Below are 20808 nucleotides of genomic sequence, written 5' to 3'. Positions count from 1 at the left end.
CCATGTGTAGAGTCTTCTTGTGTTGTTGGAAGAGGGTGTTTGCTGTGACCAGCACGTTCTCTTGGCACAATTGTTAGCCTTTTCCCTGCTGCATTCTGTACTCCAAGGCTAAATTTGCCTGTAACCTGGAGTACACTGCGTCTGGTAACCACAAATCTCTTTTACTCTGAGTTCGTTTGTTGAACTATAATTGGTCTATGACACGGTAGTTCTGGTTGCCCAATGTAGCAATTAGATATTTCTGGACATTTCAAAATGATCAACACAGTAAGTCTGTGTATGTCATCATACATAGGTAAGTATCACATAACTATTAACTACATTTCTCAAATCTTATACCCAAGACTGTTTATTTGTTTGCAAGTCTGTAGCTCTTGATCTCCCTCACCTGTTTCTTCCCTCCTCCCACTCCCCTCCCTGGTGACTACCTACTTTTTCCTCTGTATTTACAAATCTGTTTTGTTTTGGTATCTGTTCATTTGCTTTGTTTTTTAGATTATACCAATAATTGAAGTCATACAATAACTGTTTTTCTAAGTCTTATTTTCACTTAGCATAGCACCCTCTAGGTCAATTCACGTTGTCTCAACTAGCAAGATTTCATTCTTCTCTATGGCTGAGTAATATCCTGTTGTGCATATGTACGTATGTAGAATCTTTATCCATTAATGGGCTCTTGGGTTGGCTATGTAAATAACGCTGCTGTGATCGTAGTGGTGCACATGTATTTTCTGATAATTGTTTTGAATTTTTTCAGATAAATAACCAGAACTGGAATTCCTAAAATATATGGTAGACCTATATTTCTTTTCGGAAATAGCCATACTTTTTTTTTTTCCAATTTTTTCCACAGTGACTATACCAATTTCCTTCCCACCAAGAGTGAACAATGGTTACCTTTTCTCTGTTGTCATCTGTTATTGTGTTCTTGATAACAGACTCTTCTGACAGCTCTGAGATGGTATCTTCTTGTGATTTGGATTTGCATTTCTCTGATGAGTGATGCTGAGCATCTTTTCATGTGCCTGTTGCTATCTGTATATTTTCTTTGGAAAATTTGTCTCTTCAGATCCCCTGGCTCATTTTTTTAAACTGAGTGCTTTGTTTTACTAATGTTGACTTTTATGAGTTCTTTGTATATTTGAGGCATTAACTCTATCAGATATATACTGTGCAAGTAAACTGGAGCCTGAAGCCACCTAGTGGGCCAATTCCAGCAGATGTTTAATATGAACCAAAATACATGGTTAGCCTGGTCAAATATTTTCTATTTTCAAGCCTTTTAAAATATACAATCAGAAATAACAAATAGAAAGACACTCAGATGCTATAGTGGTGTCGAATAGATTTTAATTCTTTATCCCCAAAGATTGTGTTTTAGAAAATCAGTATTTTTCAGGTATTCCTTCCTTGTCTAAAAAATAGCCCTCAGCAGAAGAACACATACTCCTCTGACACAGTATCTTTGGGGCTTATCCCCAGGGGAAAGATACATAATATTAGGGAGTGGCTATTGGTACTAAATGGGCTTCCCCGGTGGTTCAGCGGTAAAGAATCTGCTTGCAATGCAGGAGAGGTGGGTTTGATCCCTGGGTTGGGAAGGCCCCCTAGACGAGGGCATGGGAACCCACTCCCATGGACAGAGGAGCCTGGCGGGCCCCAGTCCATAGGATCTCAAAGAGTCAGACACAACTGAAGCAACTGAGCCCATTTATACTAAATACATTATTTAAAATGACTACAGGGAAGGAATTTCATGCTTAAAGCCAAAACATTACAGAAAACATGAAAATGGAGAAGTGAACAAACATATTAATTCACCTCTGTTTATGGCCCTGAAATCATAAAACGAGAGTGAAGTTTTTTTTGGCTTTCTCTGTTTTAAATGTAAGCTCAGGACAGACAGAATAGAGGACTCAGTGAGGACAGTCGGACGCTCTGCCTGGGAACGTGCTGCGGTGCACGAGGCTGAGCTCTGCTCTATACTGTCCTGAAAGACGTTGCCCAGCAGCCCTCATTGAATCTTGTGAGTCTGATTGACAGCGCCAACCTTGAAACTCATTCCAGTAGTGTAACCAGGATCATGAAACAAGGCCTTCAGAATTCTGAGGCGTGGTGAGGGGAGGGTCTGGGGTGGTGGTTATTCCCAATCTACAATTCTACACCCAACAAAGTGTCTAAATTGAGGGCAGAATAAAGACATTCACAGATACTCACAGTATTGAAACTGTTCCCCATCAACAGTCATCTTACCACCATGTACCTTTTCTCAGGGACCTTCTGAAAGATATGCCCGCCAACTGAGAAAACTCTGGATTCTGGGGGTTCCAGTTCAAGACAGTGGAGGATGCCTCTGTCCCTGCCCTCCCCGACCCCAGGAGTGCCGCGGAGGGAGAACCCTGGAAGACAGCTGCGCATAAAGTCCAGTGACTGATCAGCCCAGGCTGGAGGTGGTCAGAGGCTCTGGGAGGCACTTCTTCAATAAGAAAAGCTTTTTAGGACACCCAATGTGCTTGAATACCAAGAGAAGATTACACAGCTGGGAGAAGGGTTTGGTTACAGGTTAGCAATAAAATATACAAAATCAACATCCCCGCGGCCCTGCGCAGAAAAAACAAATTTGAAATGCACGAGAACACATTTTATACAGAAAGTCATCACAGTACCTAACAAGATAAAGCTGTGAGTAAGCACTTAAATACCAAACAATGAATAGTGATGCAACCAAATTGAAAGATTAACAGGATGGAGAGATGGAAGTGTGTGCTGAGGAGAGGGAGGTGAAAGAAAGCCCTTCCATGAAGGAAATTCAAAAGAAAATACCTAAAACTGAAACACTATTAACAAACATGTGATTTGAAGACAAATACAAAGTAAATCAGCTAAAATCCTTGAGCCTGGTGGCCTCTGGGGAGGGGTGATACAGAAGACAGAGTGGGTCTTACTGTTTCAAAGAAAGGTTTATAGATCTAATTTGCTTATTTTAAATGTGTAGGATTTAATTTTACTTAAAAAATGACTTAATTTGCAATGATAGAAGTCTTTTATTACTGTCACATACATGTTAAAATCAGCTAATACGTCAACAGGTACAGGACAAATGAACACTGATATTAAAAACAAAACTGAAAATGTAAAGAGAAAAAAAAACCAAAGCTGATACTGATTTAGGCCCTTGTGACATCCTGAGCTAGACTTTAAGAAATCATTCACCTTCTGGACACTCGTGTTTCCAGTTCTACAGAGGAATATTCTAAATAGATGAGATCTAAGTTTCTTTGAAATCTGAGTCTGTTTAAGTGCAGTAGTTGAATAGGGTAAACACATTTTATGGATGCATTTCTAAAGGGTATTCCATTTTAAACAGGCCTTGTTTTCAACTAGTACTGATTAATAGGGCTTTTCACTTTTCTTATATGTAATAATTTTAAATGATCACAGAAAAACTCCTTAATATGACACATGAAATGAAGGTTCTAAACTGTTCCTTGACCTTAAGAAGCAGTAGTAACAGCTGCAGCTCAATGCTAAGCGGCCACTCTTGGCAATATCAGAACTTCAAAACAGCTCTAAAGTGAGTTTAGAAGCAGACTGCTGTGGTAGATCTGAAAGCTCAACTGTTCATGCATAAACCGAGGAAGACTTATGAGAAGGTATATTCTCAAACTCATTAAGTAACTGGGGAAGAGAAGCCCATGGAAAAGCCGAATAAAAGAAAAAGCGTTAGCAGTGATTAGATACGGGTAAACCCTCACGCACCCCACCTGACAGCCGAGCGCCGAGCCAGGCCTGCGCTCACCCCACCTCCAGTCGGCATAGCTGCTGTCCTTGGCAGTAAACAAATGCAGAGCTCTGTTTCAAATTATGCATTTACTATTGCCTTCCCAATCTTTGAAATTAATGGTGATGTATTTTTAAGGGCAAGTTCCAATTTCTCAGCCTGAGGGGTGAGCCCTCTTGACTGTGGGTGACTAGGTTTTAGGCAGTACTGTTGCTGCCCCAGGGGGCTCCTGGTACAGGTTAGCAATCTTTGCGTGAGTTCCCAGTCGCTCCCCTTTCCTGCTGCCCGGGGTGACCACCCATCTCCATGACTCTCTCAGATGTTCATCTCACCCCCCCTGTTCGGCTGCCCGCTCCCTGCAGCCCCTTCAGGACCTCCACTTCTACGGGGCCTCCGCTTCTCCAGGTCCTTCTTCCGTGACTCACCCGAGTGCCTGCCTGTCCTCCTGTGTGTTCCTTCCACCACTGTTCCTTCAGTTACATCCACAGGGCAGTTCTCAACCTTGAAGGTCCTCAGAGGCACCTTCAGGGAACGCTGGCCCCAGCCCCGGAGTTTGATTCAACAGGTCTGGGTTAGGGCTTAACAATGTGCACTTCTAACAAGTCCCCAGATGAGGCTAACGCTGTTGGTCCAGGGACCCCACTCTGAGAAGCACTATTATTAATACGTGACTTTATGCTTATGTCTGTCACTAGACTGCAAGCTTCTTGAGGTCAGGGAGCATTTCTTACACGTCTCATCTCCAGGGTTTAGCCGGTGTCCAGCAGTCATTCAGTCAACAAATATTTATTGAATGCCTGTCACGTGCCAGACACTCTTGCAGGCACTAGATTCAGCAGTTAAAAAAAAAATTTACACACACAACACAGGCTAAGCAGGCTGCCGTCCAACCAGGGGCACAGGCCCGCGTGCGGGGTGGCCTGTGCACTCTCCTGAGACTGGCAGGAGGCCCTGTGAGGATACGAGATGCCCCAGGGAGAAAGTGGGCGATAGCAGAGGTGAAGATGACTCCCCGCACAGAGCCCGTCGCACCCCAGGGCTGCCCACGGGCCACCGGCCACGCAGCGCTCTCCCTAACTCCAGGAAAGTACAAAGCCCGTGCCTGTATCTTTGGGCTGATTTTCTGAAAGTTTCCTCAACAAATAAAAAATGAGAGGACTCACGAAGAGCAATTTGGAAAATAACCATCATGTTCACCGTCAAGACTTTCAGTATTCTTAAGGTTTGCAAATGTTTTTATAAGGCCTTCCATTCAAAGCCCTGAAACTCTCTCTGCTAATTATATGGAGGGGATAATGGGCAGCATTCATGAATAGAATTCCAGACAAAAATATTTCTTCTCTTGTTAGTGGTTTCAAGAGTCAGTTGAGATCAGAGAATAACATTGTCTGAGAATAATGCTGTCTTCCTATTGCTACCCTGAATCAGTGATGTAACACCAGAGTCCAGCAAGTAATCATGATTTTTACACACTGAAAGACTGAAAAACAAATGAATAACCTTGTTAGGAGCACACTTTTATAATGGAGAGCAGGTCCACCAAATTCATTTTTTATGACTCCAGGCTAATCAAGTAAATTCTGATTTCCAGAAAGCTTTGGGTATAAATGGGGCCTTTTGGTGAGTCTCACATTAACTTAAAAATGGTCAGGTTGCTGTTTATTTCCATGGAGTAGATTACTAATTATCACCTTCATAATCCAAAGGGATTAATATTTCTGAAAAGGTGTGTACTTCTCTGCTGAGATGTGACCTCCAATGAACCAGCCCCTTTCAGACTGGATCCCCTAAAGCTAAGACCAGGAGAAATCAATCCCTGTAGCCGACTGAACCGGTCTCTTGAAATGACTGACACCTGCTTCAGTGTAAAAAAAGAACACACCACTATACTCTGGAAAACATACAAATAAATCTAAATAAAAATATTCTCCTTAGTATCATTCATATGCTAATAATAAATTAGCTTCCTTTAAAAAATTTTTTTCAATTATTTACAAAATCCATTCTTATTTTCTGAGTTAACAAGGCTGGATTTTAAAAGTGCAATAAAAATTCTGGAGGCCTTCACCGCTTGTTCAGACAAGACTTCTTAGTGGTTTGCAAGACGCAGCTTCTTGTTCTGGTGTGGTTCTTCATCCAGGGGTACGGATCCCAAAACGCCATCTGATGGTCAAGAATAACTTACCGTCAGGAAAATGTCACTTCAAAGAAATGAGCATTTGTTAAGGTCAGAGGCTGTAAGATCAAAACAATGCTTAAGCTAAAGAGGAATATTTTAAAAATAAAAATGAAAAAGGGCATATTGGTTTTATCTTTAAAATTCTCAACTGTTAAAGAACAGATTCTAGATAAGTCACTCACAGGTGACACAATGTATCTGACCTTTTACAAACTGGATTCATCAACAGTGTATAGACAACAATTCACAAAACTTTTTCGGGGGAAAAGTTATTACTGTTAGGCTGGAGGAGACAAAAGGACCCGTCTGTGGTCCAGGGAGAAAAGGGAGTCGTCTGTGGGGCAGTGAGGTGTGAGGGGACAAGGCAAGCGGACTCATCACCTTGGTCAGGTGGGAGACGGGCCTGGCTTCCAGCTCACCCCATGACCTGATTTCCTGGCTTTCCTGGGACACACACTGTGTGCGTATAAAGTGCACAATGTGATGGGTTTCAACACAAGCACACATCTGAGAAACCACCACCACACTTAAGATGGTAAGTATACCCACCACCTCTGAGAGTCTCCTTTTATCCTGCTGTTTTCTGTCTTTCTAGGGATCTGCCTGCCCTCCAAGCCTCTGTGCTCGCCTCGCTCTTCCTAGTCTTGAGGACACTTGGATCAGGGTGCAGGGAGAATAGATCTGGAAAGCTTTCTCTCTCTCTCTTATTATGTAATATTGGAAACATTAAAAAAAGAAGACCGTGTGTGATACAGATGGGAGTCCTAAAGCCTAATAATAAATTAACACTCAAGACTCTACTTTGTCAGTGTTCAGTCCCTAAGCTGTGTCCGACTCTTTCACCCCAGGCTCCTCTGTCCTCCACTCTTTCCCAGAGTTTGCTCAAGAATCTACTACCCAACCCCCAAAACTGAGGGGTGGTGGTGAAACCACCCCCAAAACCACCTCTCAGGTGCCCCCCAGTCTAATCCCATCCCTCGGTCACCCTTATTCAGAGGTAACCACTGTGCTGAATCGTTTATCATTCCATTGCTTCTTAAAAATAATTTTGCCACATGTACTAACCAATACACTATTTGCCTTCTTGTTATCTTTACAAAGGAGTTGCATTATAAAGTATTTAGTCTTCTGAAACTTGATTTTTTCATTCAGCATTATATTTCTAAGATCCATCCATGTTTAAGAAGCTATAATTCATTTTACTTTCACTGCTTTATAATATTCCACTGTAATATTTTAATTTCCAGAGATAAATTTTTGTGCTATTTCCAGTTTTTGCTTTTAAGAGCAATGTTGCAATGAATTATCTATCTCTGTCTTTTCTACGAAACATGTAAGAGTTTTCCTAGGGTATATGCTTAGAGGCCAAATTGCTGGGTCATGGAATATACACATCTTTAGTTTTACAAAGATAACATTAAACTGCTTTCCCAAGGTGGCTGTATACATTTTCAGTCCAACCAGCAATATACAAAAGTTTCTAACGATCCGCCTCCTCACTAGCACACTTGGTGGCGGCAAACTTTAATTTTGCAACTCTAGTAGGTACAGCAATAGGGGTGTAAACATTGTTGCAGTGATTTTAATTTGCATTTCCATGACTGCTAATGAGCTTGAGCATTTTTTCATGTGTTTATTAGATGTCTGTGTTTCTTCTGTTGTGAAATACCTGTAACTATCTTGTACCCATTCTCAAATGAACTCAACCATTAATCAACTGTATATAATTGGCAACCACGGACTACTCCATCCAACAACAGCAGAATACACATTATTCTTAACCTCACATGGAATGTTCACCAAGAGAGACCACATTCTGGGCCATAAAACACACCCTAATAAATTTAAAAGAATAGAAATCATACAATATCTGCTCTCAGACCACAATATAATTAAACTAGAAATGACTAATAGAAACATAACTGGAAAATCCCAAAATATATGTGGAAGTTCAATAATACATTGCTAAATAACAAATGAGTAAAAAAAAAAAAAAAAACCAACATAAATTTTTAAATATTTTGAACTAAATAAAACACAACTTATCAAAATTTGTAGCATTCGGTGGAAGAAATGCTAGAGAGAAATTTACAGCAGTGAATGTATATATGAGAAAAGAAGAATGATCTAAAATCAATGGCCAGAATATACAAATCCAAATAACCAAAGTAGATTCGTGGTAGCCTGGGGCTGGAGGTAGGAGGAAACAGGGATGACTAATAAATGGGTAAGAGGATTCTTTTTGAGCTGATGGAAAATTCTGAAATTAGGCTGTGGTGATGGTTACACAACTCTGAATCTACCAAAACCCACCCAATTCTGTACTTTAAAAGGGCAAATTTATGGTATATAGATTATACCTCAATCAAGCTCTTATAAAATTGAAAAAGAGATAAGGATATTATTTAGTGATATACAAATACAAAAAATACATATTAATAATTTTTTAAAAAACAAATATGTATTTGTTAAAAAATACATACAAAACACAAACCTGCAGTTCAGTGGACAGTCATAAAGCAAACATATTTAACCATCACCCAGGCCAAGAAATAAAGCCTTGCCAGCAAAACGGAAGCACTCCTCTCATCCCCTCGCCACCATGACCCCTCCTTCCCCTCTCAGGACACCCCTGACAGCACGTCTCCCCTTCCTTAGTGATCTACGGACAGGGAATCCTGGCTACAAGACTCTTGATTGTAAGTGGCAAAAATCTCCTCTTTCCTGGCTTGCCTTTGTACTCTTTCAGCGCTATCTTCTGACAAACAGATGTTCTTTATTTTAACACAGATAAATGTTTTTCATGTTTAATGCTTTTTTGTGTCTTCTCCCTAACAACAGGGAATTATTAACTCACCCCCCTCGAACACTATTATTGAATACATATTCTTCAATCAGATCCATATTTTTTTCCTTTCCTTTTATCTTTAACCACTTCTTACCCTCCCCGATAAATTTTTAAAAAGAAAGATGGAGTGGATATGTACTTTTTTTCCAGACTGCAAATTAAAATTTCACTACTTGAATAAAGTAAAGCTAAGTTAGAACACAGAAAATCAGGATATTCACATAGACATTATTTTCATAAAGACTTTCATATTTGCTGATTTTTCAGAGTAATCAAATCATTGTTATTATCAAGAAAATTTTACTTATTATACTGAACTTCTACTTACCTTGAATCCAAACAGAAAGATAACAACTAATATTTAAAAATAATATTGTACAGTAATAATTCATATTCAAAATAATATGCATGAGGAATTGCAAGGTCTCCTAAAGACTATATTGCATTAAAAATATGTATTAATATATAAACAGTAAAATTCTGAATACTAGTAATTCATTTATGGTAACTGTGATGACTCTTAATTAGATTATTAAAATAACCAGGATATTTCCATTCTCTGGCCAATCTGAGCTAATGTGGCTTTACTCTAACAAGAATGTACATAGCCTCATAATTTGGCCCTGGTTGCATCTGTATTAATTAGATGTATTTTTCCTTTCTAACTGCTCAAGAGGCTTTAGTTTTGGTATAGAAGAGCATTGTTGCCTATAGTCTCATATAAATTTAATTTATAAATTCAATTTTTGCATGATTATTTGCATTAAACTACAGAGTCCATAGGACTAGTCATTAATAAGCACTTCCCATGACATCTAGCATATAGTCAATACACAAGTGCACAAACTGAATGGCAAAAATCTAACCTGCTAAAAGAATATGGTCTACCTCCAACCACAGCAATTTCCAACATCTGATCATTATAAGTCACTATTTTTCTTTTCTTAGCAACAAAGTCAACCTCAATAAAGGACTTGGAGATACTTACTCTCTCTGCTTTCAGGCTCATTTTGCTCAAGAACACCAGTTCTTGATGGATTCAGTTGCCACTATAAAAGGACACAAACATTTTCTGTATATGTTTAAGAAGGTTTTAAAAAACAGCATTTCAGCATTGTGCCTTCAAATATAAAAACAGCTTAAAACAGTAAGAAAAGTTAGTGTGTCATACCACCCAAAGCCCTAATAACAACTTTGGATGACCCTGAATGATATGACTGCCGGATTAAGGATCAATATTCTTAGAGAATCTTATATACATGGTTTAGTAAGTATTTTTTAGGTGCTTTATATGTTCCAGGCACCCTGGACACAAACAGAAAAGTCAAGTTGAAATCTATAAACAGTACTATTATATCTTTTGCACTTACTGCAAACTATAGCATATAAAAGTTATATTAAGTGCCAGAATTATCATTAAAAAGCAACACATGATTCTGGACAGGATCCTTTTGCTATAAGGAACTTTATTGGGACAACTGGTAAACCCTGACTGACCTCTGTGGATTAAATGGTAGCGATATATCAATGAAAATTTCCTGAGTTTTGTGGTTGTATTGTGGTTACGTAGGACAACCTACTATTTGAGGAAATACACAAGAGAGTATTTAAGAGTGATCTGGCATCATGGCAACAACTTAACTCTCAAGTGTTTCTGGAAAAAAATTTTTCATAGTGTTTTTGTAACCTTTCTGCATGCTTGAGATTATTTCTAAAAAGAGAAAGGTTTTTAGAAACCAGAGTAGTTAAAAAAAATCATGAGGCATTAAAGTTCTGAGTTTTCCACAAAATAATTACCACCTCAGCAGTTCTTTGGAAATATCAAATACTAATTGCTTCGAATTTTTTCCTGATTTTTCTCATGAGAAATGCATGTGTGTGTGTGTGCGCGCGCACGTGTGTGTGTGCATGCACGTGTGTGTATGTGTCCCCTTCTTTTGTGTAATCTTAAACTACGTTCACCTCTATCTACTACTATATACTACTGAATTTAAGTTGGCTTAAAGCTCAACATTCAGAAAACTAAGATCACGGCATCTGGTCCCATCACTTCATGGCAAGTAGATGGGGAAACAAAGGAAACAGTGGCAGACTTTATTTTTTTGGGCTCCAAAATCACTGTAGATGGTGACTGCAGCCATGAAACTAAAAGACACTTGCTCCTTGGAAGAAAAGTTATGATCAATCTAGACAGCATATTAAAAAGCAGAGACATTACTTTGCCAACAAAGGTCCATCTAGACAAAGCTATGGTTCTTCCAGTAGTCATGTATGGATGTGAGAGTTGGACTGTGAAGAAAGCTGAGCGCCGAAGAATTGATGCTTTTGAACTGTGGTGTTGGAGAAGACTCTTGAGAGTTCCTTGGACTGCAAGGAGATCCAACCAGTCCATCCTAAAGGAGATGAGTCCTGACTATTCACTGGAAGGACTGATGCTGAAGCTGAAACTCCAATACTTTGGCCATCTGATGCGAAGAACTGACTTATTAGAAAAGACTCTGATGCTGGGAGGGATTGGGGGCAGGAGGAGAAGGGGATGACAGAGGATGAGATGGTTGCATGACATCACCGATTCAATGGACGTGAGTTTGAATAAACTCTGGGAGTTGGTGATGGACAGGGAGGCCTGGCATGCTGAGGTCCATGGGGTCGCAAAGAGTCGGACACGACTGAGCGACTGAACTGAACCACTGAATTTGAAAAAAAGGCTGCGGGAAGAGGTGGGTCAGGGACTTCTGTTAGCCACCAGATGGCACTGTAGAACCAACTGATTCAAGGTCTGTAAGGTCAAGTTCTTCCCTGGTAGCTCATCTGGTAAAGAATCCACCTGCAGTGTGAGACTTGGGTTGGATCCCTGGATTGGGAAGATCTCCTGGAGGAGGGCATGGCAACCCACTCCAGTATTCTTGCCTGGAGAATCCCCATGGACAGAGGAGCCTGGCACAGCACAGCACAAGGTCAAGGTAAAATTCTCTCTCTAGAGATATATATTCATAAGGCAGGTCCTAAGCTGAACATTTGTGACTAGGCAAGTGCTTGCACATAAAAATAAACTCAATGATAATATTTTGTTGAAACTCTTTAAAAGGGCAAGAATCGCTAATTTAAAATATGCAGCAGAGTAACTTAACAACATGGGCTTCCCAGGTGGCTCAGTGGTAAAGAGCTCGCCTGCCAATGCAGGAGACAAGGGTTCAATCCCTTGGTCGAGAAGATTCCCTGGAGGAGGAAATGACAACCTACTCCATTATTCTTGCCTGGAAAATCCCATGGACAAAGGAGCCTGGTGGGCTACAGCCCATGGGGCCACAAAACAGTCGGACATGACCTAGCGACTAAACAACAGCTATCAACATAATACAAAGCATATTTGAAAAAATGTGTATCTACTTACTGTAAATTTGCTGACACCTTCAAGTTCCCCAAATCTCATGTAAGAGATGTCTGCCTTCTTTTTTCCAACATCTACATCCCCTGCATAGATTTGTTTTATGCCTGCACCTTTAATTAAAGGTACACATTCATCACAAGGGCACTTGGTCACAAAAATCATACTTCTTTCTTCTGGTTTTATTTCTTGACACCTACAAAAATATATATACATATGAAAAAATTAGGAAGGTAGTTTCTAAAAGGGTAAGTTATGTTTTAGAAAAATCTTTAAACATTAAAATTGAGCCATTTTGGAAACAGATTTACAACATTATACACAATAATGATCAAGCCTTATTCTTGCTGAATTAGTCAATGCCAAGATTTTCAGTATTTAGACTACAAAGGAAATGAAAACAGAGGGAATAATGCTTTCTAAGTAGGAAACTCTTTATAAAGCCAGAATTACGGGCCAGAACTAAGGCCTTCCCTGAGAATGTACCATGTATGATTAGACATTAAGTCATCATGGTAGCCAGAAGGTCTACCTCTCATCTGGTGCCTAATAGATATTTAATAAATGCTTAATAAATTGATTAATGTTAGAGTTCTGTTTTGAGTTATGGTTCCCTTACTGCTTTTACCTCACATAGGATAACTTAACAAACACTTGGATTTGAAAAAATGAAGCAAGTAAATCTGTAATGAAGAGTTCAAGAAAAAAACCTGTGTAGTGAAATTCTGCACGCCGGGGTAGTTTAGGACTGAGGATAGAGGAGTTGCACTTCCGGGTTCTGTGGTTTACAAAGCTCTCAGTCGTATGCTCCCCATCACCAGCCTTCTGCATCCATGTCCTAAGTTTAGAGTCTCATTCTCTTCCCCTGGACCAGGGAAGCAGAATTGTATGCATCTAGCGACTTAGCAGCAGCAGCCTGTTCAAACTGTACACCTGTACCCTAAGTAATCATTACTATAGCTCTGTCAATGTCTTTCCATTTGTCCACTACTACCAAGTGAAGTCTAAACTCGAAGTTCTCCCTTGTCAATCCCAAGCTAGCCCACAGTCCAGCCTAACTGGAACATCTATGTTCCTAAACACACAAGCATTTTCCGTCTTCTAGCCCACTGCTATGCCTCACGCAAGAATGGTTTCCCTTCAAGTAAGGATCTTCAATTGCCACAATCCTACCAAAGCTTTAAAGCTCAGCTCAAATGCCAGTTTCTCCATAAAGGTTTTCCCTCACACTCCCTCTCCATCTATTGCAGCCCCTGAATTTCTACCCACTTTGTGTTGACCCTTCCCACACAACTGACCATGTTAGGTTGAGTACAGTCTTATATTCCACACTGGACTATAAACTCTTCAGGACAGAAACCATGACTTATACAGATTTGAATCTCCCAAGAACACCCACTAAATGGTAAATGCTGAGAAATTTTTGTGGAAATTATCTAAATTCACGTTAGAAGGAGGTAATGCCAGTGATAAGCTCTAACAAAAACTATGTTAAAGCAATTTGGTTCATAATAAAATCTATATATTCATAAATACATGCTCAGAATTTAGAAAACAAAGGTGATTTTATAACGCAGAAATATGCAAGACTCTAAGGACACACTTCAAGTAGTTTTATCCTGGAGAGAGAAGGAAGAAAGGAAAAAAGATTTGCTCGATAAATCTGAAGGCCTGGAGGATCCCTGACAGTGGCCCCTGGTCACGTAGCAAAAACCACGTACGACCGGAGCTATACTTCTGAAAAGGATATTTCTTGGAATTTTTAAAAAGGCAATAAATTATAGCAAAATGAAAGCTAATTTCAATTAACCCTTGCTACATTTTATACAAAATACACGCAAACAGATTTCATACCTAAATGTTAAGGCATTCTGTTCCGCATGTACGATGTATCTGAATTTCCTTATTTCTCTGTCTTTCTGTTTGTCATCCATGTGCGGGAAGTCAGCATACTCGGATCCAACAGGAAAAGCATTATAACCGCATCCTATGAAGTACATGGCGCCTGTCCCATCACAGCTTCTCTATGGAAAGTGAGCAAACCAACAAAGCCGTGTTCAACATTCTGAAAAGGCATCTTACACTGTATCTTTAAAGCCTAGCCTCACACTTTGTATAATGGATTCACTTTTCCATAACACACTATAAAGTTTTGGCAAACCCAGACATCGTATTAAAAAGCAGAGACCTGGCTGACAAAGGTCCATATAGTCAAAGCTATGGATTTTCCAGTAGTCATGTACAGATGTGAGAATTGGACCATAAAGAAGTCTGAGTGCTGAAGAACTGATGCTTTCAAATTGTGGTGCTGGAGAAGACTCTCGAGAGTCCCGTGGACAGCAAGATCAAACCAGTCAATCCTATAGGAAATCAATCTTGAATATTCACTGGAAGGACTGAAGCTGAAGTGCCAATACTGTGGCCACCTGATGCAAAGAGCCGACTCATTTGAAAAGACCCCTGATGCTGGCAAGAATTGAGGGCAGGAGGAGAAGGGGACGATAGAAGATGAGATGGTTGGATGGTATCACCGACTCGATGGACATGAGTTTGAGCAAACGAGGGAAGGGCAGGGAAGCCTGGAGGGCTATAGTCCATGGGGTCGCAAAGAGTCGGACACAACTTAGTGACTCAACAATGAACAACAGTGATACACTGAGCCATCAGAAAAATACAGTATTGGATTTTCCTTCAGCAGGGTGATCTTGTCAAAGTTAAATTTCAAGCAGGCTAATCATCTCTAGTATATAATATCAAGACAGTCCTTCATTTTAGCAGTTTGTTAAATACTAGCTTAATCCACAAACTGTTTCACTTGACTCAGATATCCCTCACTGATTGGTTATAAGATCCTAGAGAACAGAAACCATGTCTTATACCATCTTTCTGGCCCTTAAAGCACACCTATTATAGTGGTCCATACAGAGCAGGTACTCTACATTATTATAAATTCTTGTTAATTTATTATATGCTCTGTGCTGTGCTCCTGGTTAGCTAGTCAGAAATTCCAAAAATATTTTGAGCAATTTCTGTTTGGGGTTAAAAATGTGCTATTATATATACAGTTGGAAAATAAATAATGTATTTTCCTTTCATCTTTAAGTTTACTGAGCCTCTATTGTGTGTATGTGTGTGTGTGTATATATATACGGAAACATAGAACTTCCTACCTAAGTGGCATGTTTCTTTCTCCTGGTCAGTGGCATATTAGGTGTTAATATGAATGCTTTATCAACTCTAAGAGTAAAATATTTAATAAACCAAACCTGTTCAAAATAGTTTGGAAAATGCTATGCTGCGGCTGCTGCTGCTAAGTCGCTTCAGTCGTGTCCGACTCCGTGCGACCCCAGAGACGGCGGCCCACCAGGCTCCCCCGTCCCTGGGATGCTCCAGGCAAGAACACTGGAGTGGGTTGCCATTGCCTTCTCCAATGCATGAAAGGGAAAAGTGAAAGCGAAGTCGCTCAGTCATGCCCGACTCTTAGCGATAAACCTCACTAAATTTCAATATATTAATATTATAATTACTCATGTGATAGTATGAGCAGTATCATATTTACTGTCTCCTAGTTCCATTCCTTCTCAACACATCCCCATAATTTCAAGTCCTCATTATCTCTTTTCTTAATCTCTCTACTTCCTGTCTACCCCCACTTTATTTTTAAAATGCAAATCTGATCATTTTCCCACTTAAGATGTTCTTGGACTGCACTGTCCAATACAGTGGCCACTGGGCACACATGGTCAGTGCAAACTGAGAGGGGCCAGAAGATGCCCCGGAGAAGGAAACGGCAACCCACTCCAGGGTTCCTGCCTGGGAGACTCATGGACAGAGGGGCCTGGGGGGCCACAGTCCATGGGGTCGCAGGAGAGTCTGACACAACTGAAGTGACTAAACAACAAACAAGTATAAAATACACACAGAATTATGAAGACTCAATACTCCCCTCAAATGCAAAATATTTTATTAAAAATATTAAACAATATTTTTATATTGGTTACATGCTGAAATGGTAGTATTTCTCAACAGGTGACTAAGTATATTCCTAAAATTAATTCACTCCAGTGTTCTTGCCTAGAGAATCCCAGGGACAGGGGAGCCTGGTGAGCTGCCATCTATGGGGTCGCACAGAGTTGGACACGACTGAAGCGACTTAGCAGCAGCAGCAGCAGCAAAATTAATTCACTTGTTTTTTATTTTTTTTTAATGCGGCTCCTAAGAACTTTTAAATCACGTATGCGGCTTGCTTTTCATTTCTGCTGGTTAGTGCTATGCTCGGGTATCCCCACTGTCTAAAAGATAAAGCCTGAACTCTCCATGGTATATGAAGTTCTTCATGGTGCAGCCTAATCTTTTTGGTATTCTACTAGACACAGGACTCTGGACTCCAATATGCCAAATCGCTTGCATTTCCCCATATTCTTACGTGCTACCTCTGCATGTTGCCCTCCAAGTCCCACTAACTTGCTCTGCTGATGAACTCCACCTCATTCTTCAAAACTAATAGCACCTGACCTCCTCCAAGAATGCTTTAATTTCTCCGAGCAGAGTAAGAGGCCTCCTCTATGCTCTCATGGAGTCATGTTATGGTTAGTTATATGCCTGTCTCTTTTTCACCTCTGTCTCCATCAGTAGACTGTGTAAGGCCATGAAGGGTGGAATATGTGGCCTTTAACTTCCCACTGTTCACTGGGGCACAGAGTCTATCCTGTCCTGTGGAAGCTGTTGAATGAAGGCTTACTAAATGAATGTATCTATCTAGAAAACTGCTGAAAGCACAAATGTTTTTCAGTTCAGTCAGTTCAGTTGCTCAGTCGTGTCCGACTCTTTTCGACCCCATGAATTGCAGCACGCCAGGCCTCCCTGTCTATCACCAACTCCTGGAGTCCACCCAGACTCATGTCCATCGAGTCAGTGATGCCATTCAGCCAGCTCATCCTCTGTCGTCCCCTTCTCCTCCTGCCCTCAATCCCTCCCAGCATCAGTCTTTTCCAATGAGTTAACTCTTCACATGAGGTGGCCAGAGTACTGGAGTTTCAGCTTGAGCATCATTCCTTCCAAAGAACACCCAGGACTGATCTCCTTTACAATGGACTGGTTGGATTTCCTTGCAGTCCAAGGGACTCTCAAGAGTCTTCTCCAACACCACAGCTCAAAAGCATCAATCCTTTGGCGCTCAGCTTTCTTCACAGTCCAACTCTCACATCCATACATAACCACTGGAAAAACCATAGCCTTGACTAGATGGACCTTTGTTGGCAAAGTAATGTTTTTAGAACTTAATAAATACCCTAATAAATATTAATCCCCATGGGTCAACAAAATGTCATGCACTTAAGATCAAAATATGTTAAACAAAATCAAGTATAAATGATTATAAAGAATTAATTTCACACTTACAGATTTTCCTTCCGCCCAGATGACTGCCCCGACTCCTGTTTTATGATCCTCTGAAAGATACATGGCATGTGACTCAGTGAAAACCAATGATCTATTAGTTTCAGAAATAGATTGTTTTTCCAAAAATAATAAACATGTATTTATTGAAATATACTGCATAAATATAGCAGCAATCCTTGACAACCTCACTAATTATGGAAAAGTATGAGAATACTGTCAAGCACAGACTAGGAGAGCTAGGTATGAACTAATTATAGACAGTGTCACTACCAACCCAGTCATAGACGATGTGTGTGCAGGAGCAGTGCCCATACTTGGGTGACTTCAAAGCTGTAACAAGACTTTAGGGTAACTTTACTGAATCTCCACCAAGTCAGTTTTTAAATACCTATTTCTAATAGATGATGAAAGTAAGACAGAAGTTTCTGAACTAATGGATTTGGTGTAATATAATAACCATTCACAACAATCAAACAATCACAACAAGCAATGTCTACTCCTAGCATTTTTTGCACTCTCATCAATACATTTCATGGACGTGTTCTTGCTATGAAAAAAGTTCAAACTCATAAACATAAATCCTTATGGGCCCTCACATACATATATATATATATTGCTGGAAGGTACATGAAAGGAATTTTAATTTACACAAAATGATGTCCTTTCCCTGACCTTCAGAGTTTACCTTGCGGGGAGAAGAACGCCAAGTTGTTGACATGATGCTCGTTTCTAAATCAAGTGGTAGAAGTTATGAATATTAGATTAAAATTTCCCTGCAGAACCAATTTAATTACTCTGCAACAAGCAAAGCTGTATTTCTTTAAACTATTAACCTTAAACAGAAAATACAAAACCAAAATAGAAATTCTACATATTCAAATTAAGTGATTAAGATTTAGATCTCTTCATCCAATCTGCTTGCCTTCCTCTGACATCAAGAATTTCGTAACCAAGACTTCCCTTTACTGAATACCTGAGTCCCTACACTCATGAAGCTCATGGTCTGGTGTGGGAGGAAGGTGGTAACAAGAAAGAGTCTAAAAGCAGAGGCAGTGTGCTGGGCTATAAAGGAAAGGAACATGATACCAAGGAACAGTGAGGCAGGAATGTACTTTAGAGGGGGAGACTGTCAACAAAAGGATTTGGGGATAAACAAAGTCTTGTGCCTTCCAAGATCTTCAGAATATAACATGGTGAGAAAAGAACATAATTATGGCTTTATGCTCATTTCTAAGGCAAGTAGCAGAAGCTAAAAATGAAAACCTCTAAGTAAAATTGTACTTAATACATGCATAAATCTGGAACAAAAAATGAAAAACTCATGGAAATTCTTCAGATCCCAAGTTTTTAATTTTAAAAGTTAAACATATTAACTTTATCTAGAGAGCTCAGGGCAGTGACTAATATATGGTAAAAGCCCAAAAACCTTTTGCTGAATGAAAAAAAACAAGAGTAATATGATTTTAATGAAATAATATCTATTTGCTGGGGGGTGGTAAGAAATTCTTCATATCAAGTCTACTTTTCCTACCACTGACACTAAGACTCTTCATATTATTATTTTTTAGTCCAGGAGCCACCTTTTCTGTTTCAGTCTAAGGACAGACTAAATCTTGTCAAGAGGGGGGGAAAATGTGGTTTTTTAAAAATTTTCTTTCTTTTTTTTTTTAGAATTTTATTTATGGCTGTGCTGGGTCTTCGATGCTGTCCAAGGTTTTCTCTAACTGCGGTGAGCGGAGGCTATTCTCTAGTTGCCGTGCGAGAGCTTCTCATTGAGGTGGGTTCTTGCTGCAGAGCATGGGCTCTCACCTAGGTCGCCCAGGCTGCAGGAGCTGGGGCACATGGGCTCAGCAGCCGCAGCTCCCGGGCTCTACAGCACAGGTTCAACCGTTGTGGCATATGGCCTTAGTGGTCCCAAGGCATGTGGATCTTCCTGGACCAGGGATTGAGGTCGTGTCTCCTGCACTGGCAGGCAGGTTCTTTCCACTGAACCACTAGGGAAGCCCCCCAAAATATGATTTCTAAGCTCCACTATTTAGCTAAGGTTAGTTTCACCAAGAGAATATACTTTACTACATGTCTTTTGAAATCGGAATAAAATTTCATCCATATACAATGGAGTAGGTTTCACCCAGCCCTCAAGGTTGGATGACAGATGAGGTAATTTCTCAAGAAGCTTTTCACATCTGTAATTTTTATGTAAAACTTAAAATCTTTCATGTCTATAAATTGCTACCCAGGATCTGTTCATTCACAGGGTTTTCTCTGTATACCCTTGAAGGAAAGGTCAACTTGTAATCACTGAAAGTCCTCGGACCCTTTGATCACCAAAAGTCAGGGGACTATTTATGCTATTGTTCTGGCACACAAGTGTGGTTATTTTTACTCCCAATACTGTGGTCACATCAGGGTTTGTCCAAGTGTGGTCCACAGACCAACTGCATCAGAACCATTGGACGCTTGTTCAAAAGGCAGACTCCTGACTTCCATGGAAACTCCCTGAATTAACCTCTCCAAGGGAGGCAGCAGACTTGGGAACCTAGACTTCTCATGAGCATCGCCTCAACTTAAAGTTGAGAACTGCTGAGTTATGATTTGAAACAGTTAAGCTTTCTTGGCTATGTCACCCTACTTTCATCGTCCACATTGTGTGGTTCAGGAGGAAGGCATAATTGTCAGCTTTGGAAAACACCTAGTCTAATGGAAAACAGGACATAAAAAGAAATCAAAATTCACACTTAAACCAGATAGTTAAGATTAGATGCCCTACAGTGGTTTGGCATCATACAGTTTGTGTCTGTAGTAGAATCAAATTCTTTTAAGGTGATGATTAACCCTGTTGAATGTTGGAATCCCTTGAAGAATTTTAAAAATTCACAGGCCTAGGACACACCTACAGGGACCAGGCTTAGTGGGTCTGGATTACAATTTGAGCATCTGTACTTAGAACTTCCCTGGTGGCTCAGATGGTAAAGCATCTGCCTACAATGTGCGAGACCCGGGTTCAACCCCTGAGTCAGGAAGATCCTCTGGAGAAGGAAATGGCAACCCACTCCAGTATTCTTGCCTGGAAAATCCCATGGGCAGAGGAGCCTGATGGGCTACAGTCTATGGGGTTGCAAAGAGTTGGACACGACTGTAACTGAACTTTCACTTTTAATAAAAGTTTCTATGGTGATCCTGACAAGCTGCCTTTTGAAAACCTCCATTTT

At 40.1% G+C, this 20808-nt stretch overlaps 1 protein-coding gene across 2 annotated transcripts in view; it reads right to left on the bottom strand.

Moving 5' to 3' along the window:
* Positions 1-1333: 1333 nt before the first annotated feature.
* The window catches only part of CDADC1 (cytidine and dCMP deaminase domain containing 1), a 33938-nt gene continuing 14463 nt past the window's right edge, over positions 1334-20808 (bottom strand). Inside the window, exons 6-10 of one of the 2 annotated variants that reach the window (XM_040266955.1) lie at positions 17597-17646; positions 14051-14220; positions 12203-12392; positions 9797-9857; positions 1334-5944 (exon numbers count right to left, since the gene is read on the bottom strand). In XM_040266955.1, coding sequence (XP_040122889.1) covers positions 5871-5944; positions 9797-9857; positions 12203-12392; positions 14051-14220; positions 17597-17646 — 545 coding nt within the window. In that variant the 3' untranslated portion in view covers positions 1334-5870. Of the gene's footprint in view, positions 5945-5977; positions 6017-9796; positions 9858-12202; positions 12393-14050; positions 14221-17596; positions 17647-20808 lie in introns of those variants that run through there. The other variant, XM_040266956.1, reaches the window with a different exon arrangement.

The sequence above is a fragment of the Oryx dammah genome, unplaced genomic scaffold, assembly GCF_014754425.2.
Source record: "Oryx dammah isolate SB20612 unplaced genomic scaffold, SCBI_Odam_1.1 HiC_scaffold_24, whole genome shotgun sequence".
Lineage (NCBI taxonomy): Eukaryota > Metazoa > Chordata > Mammalia > Artiodactyla > Bovidae > Oryx > Oryx dammah.
This window is presented reverse-complemented; position numbering and strand designations above follow the sequence as displayed.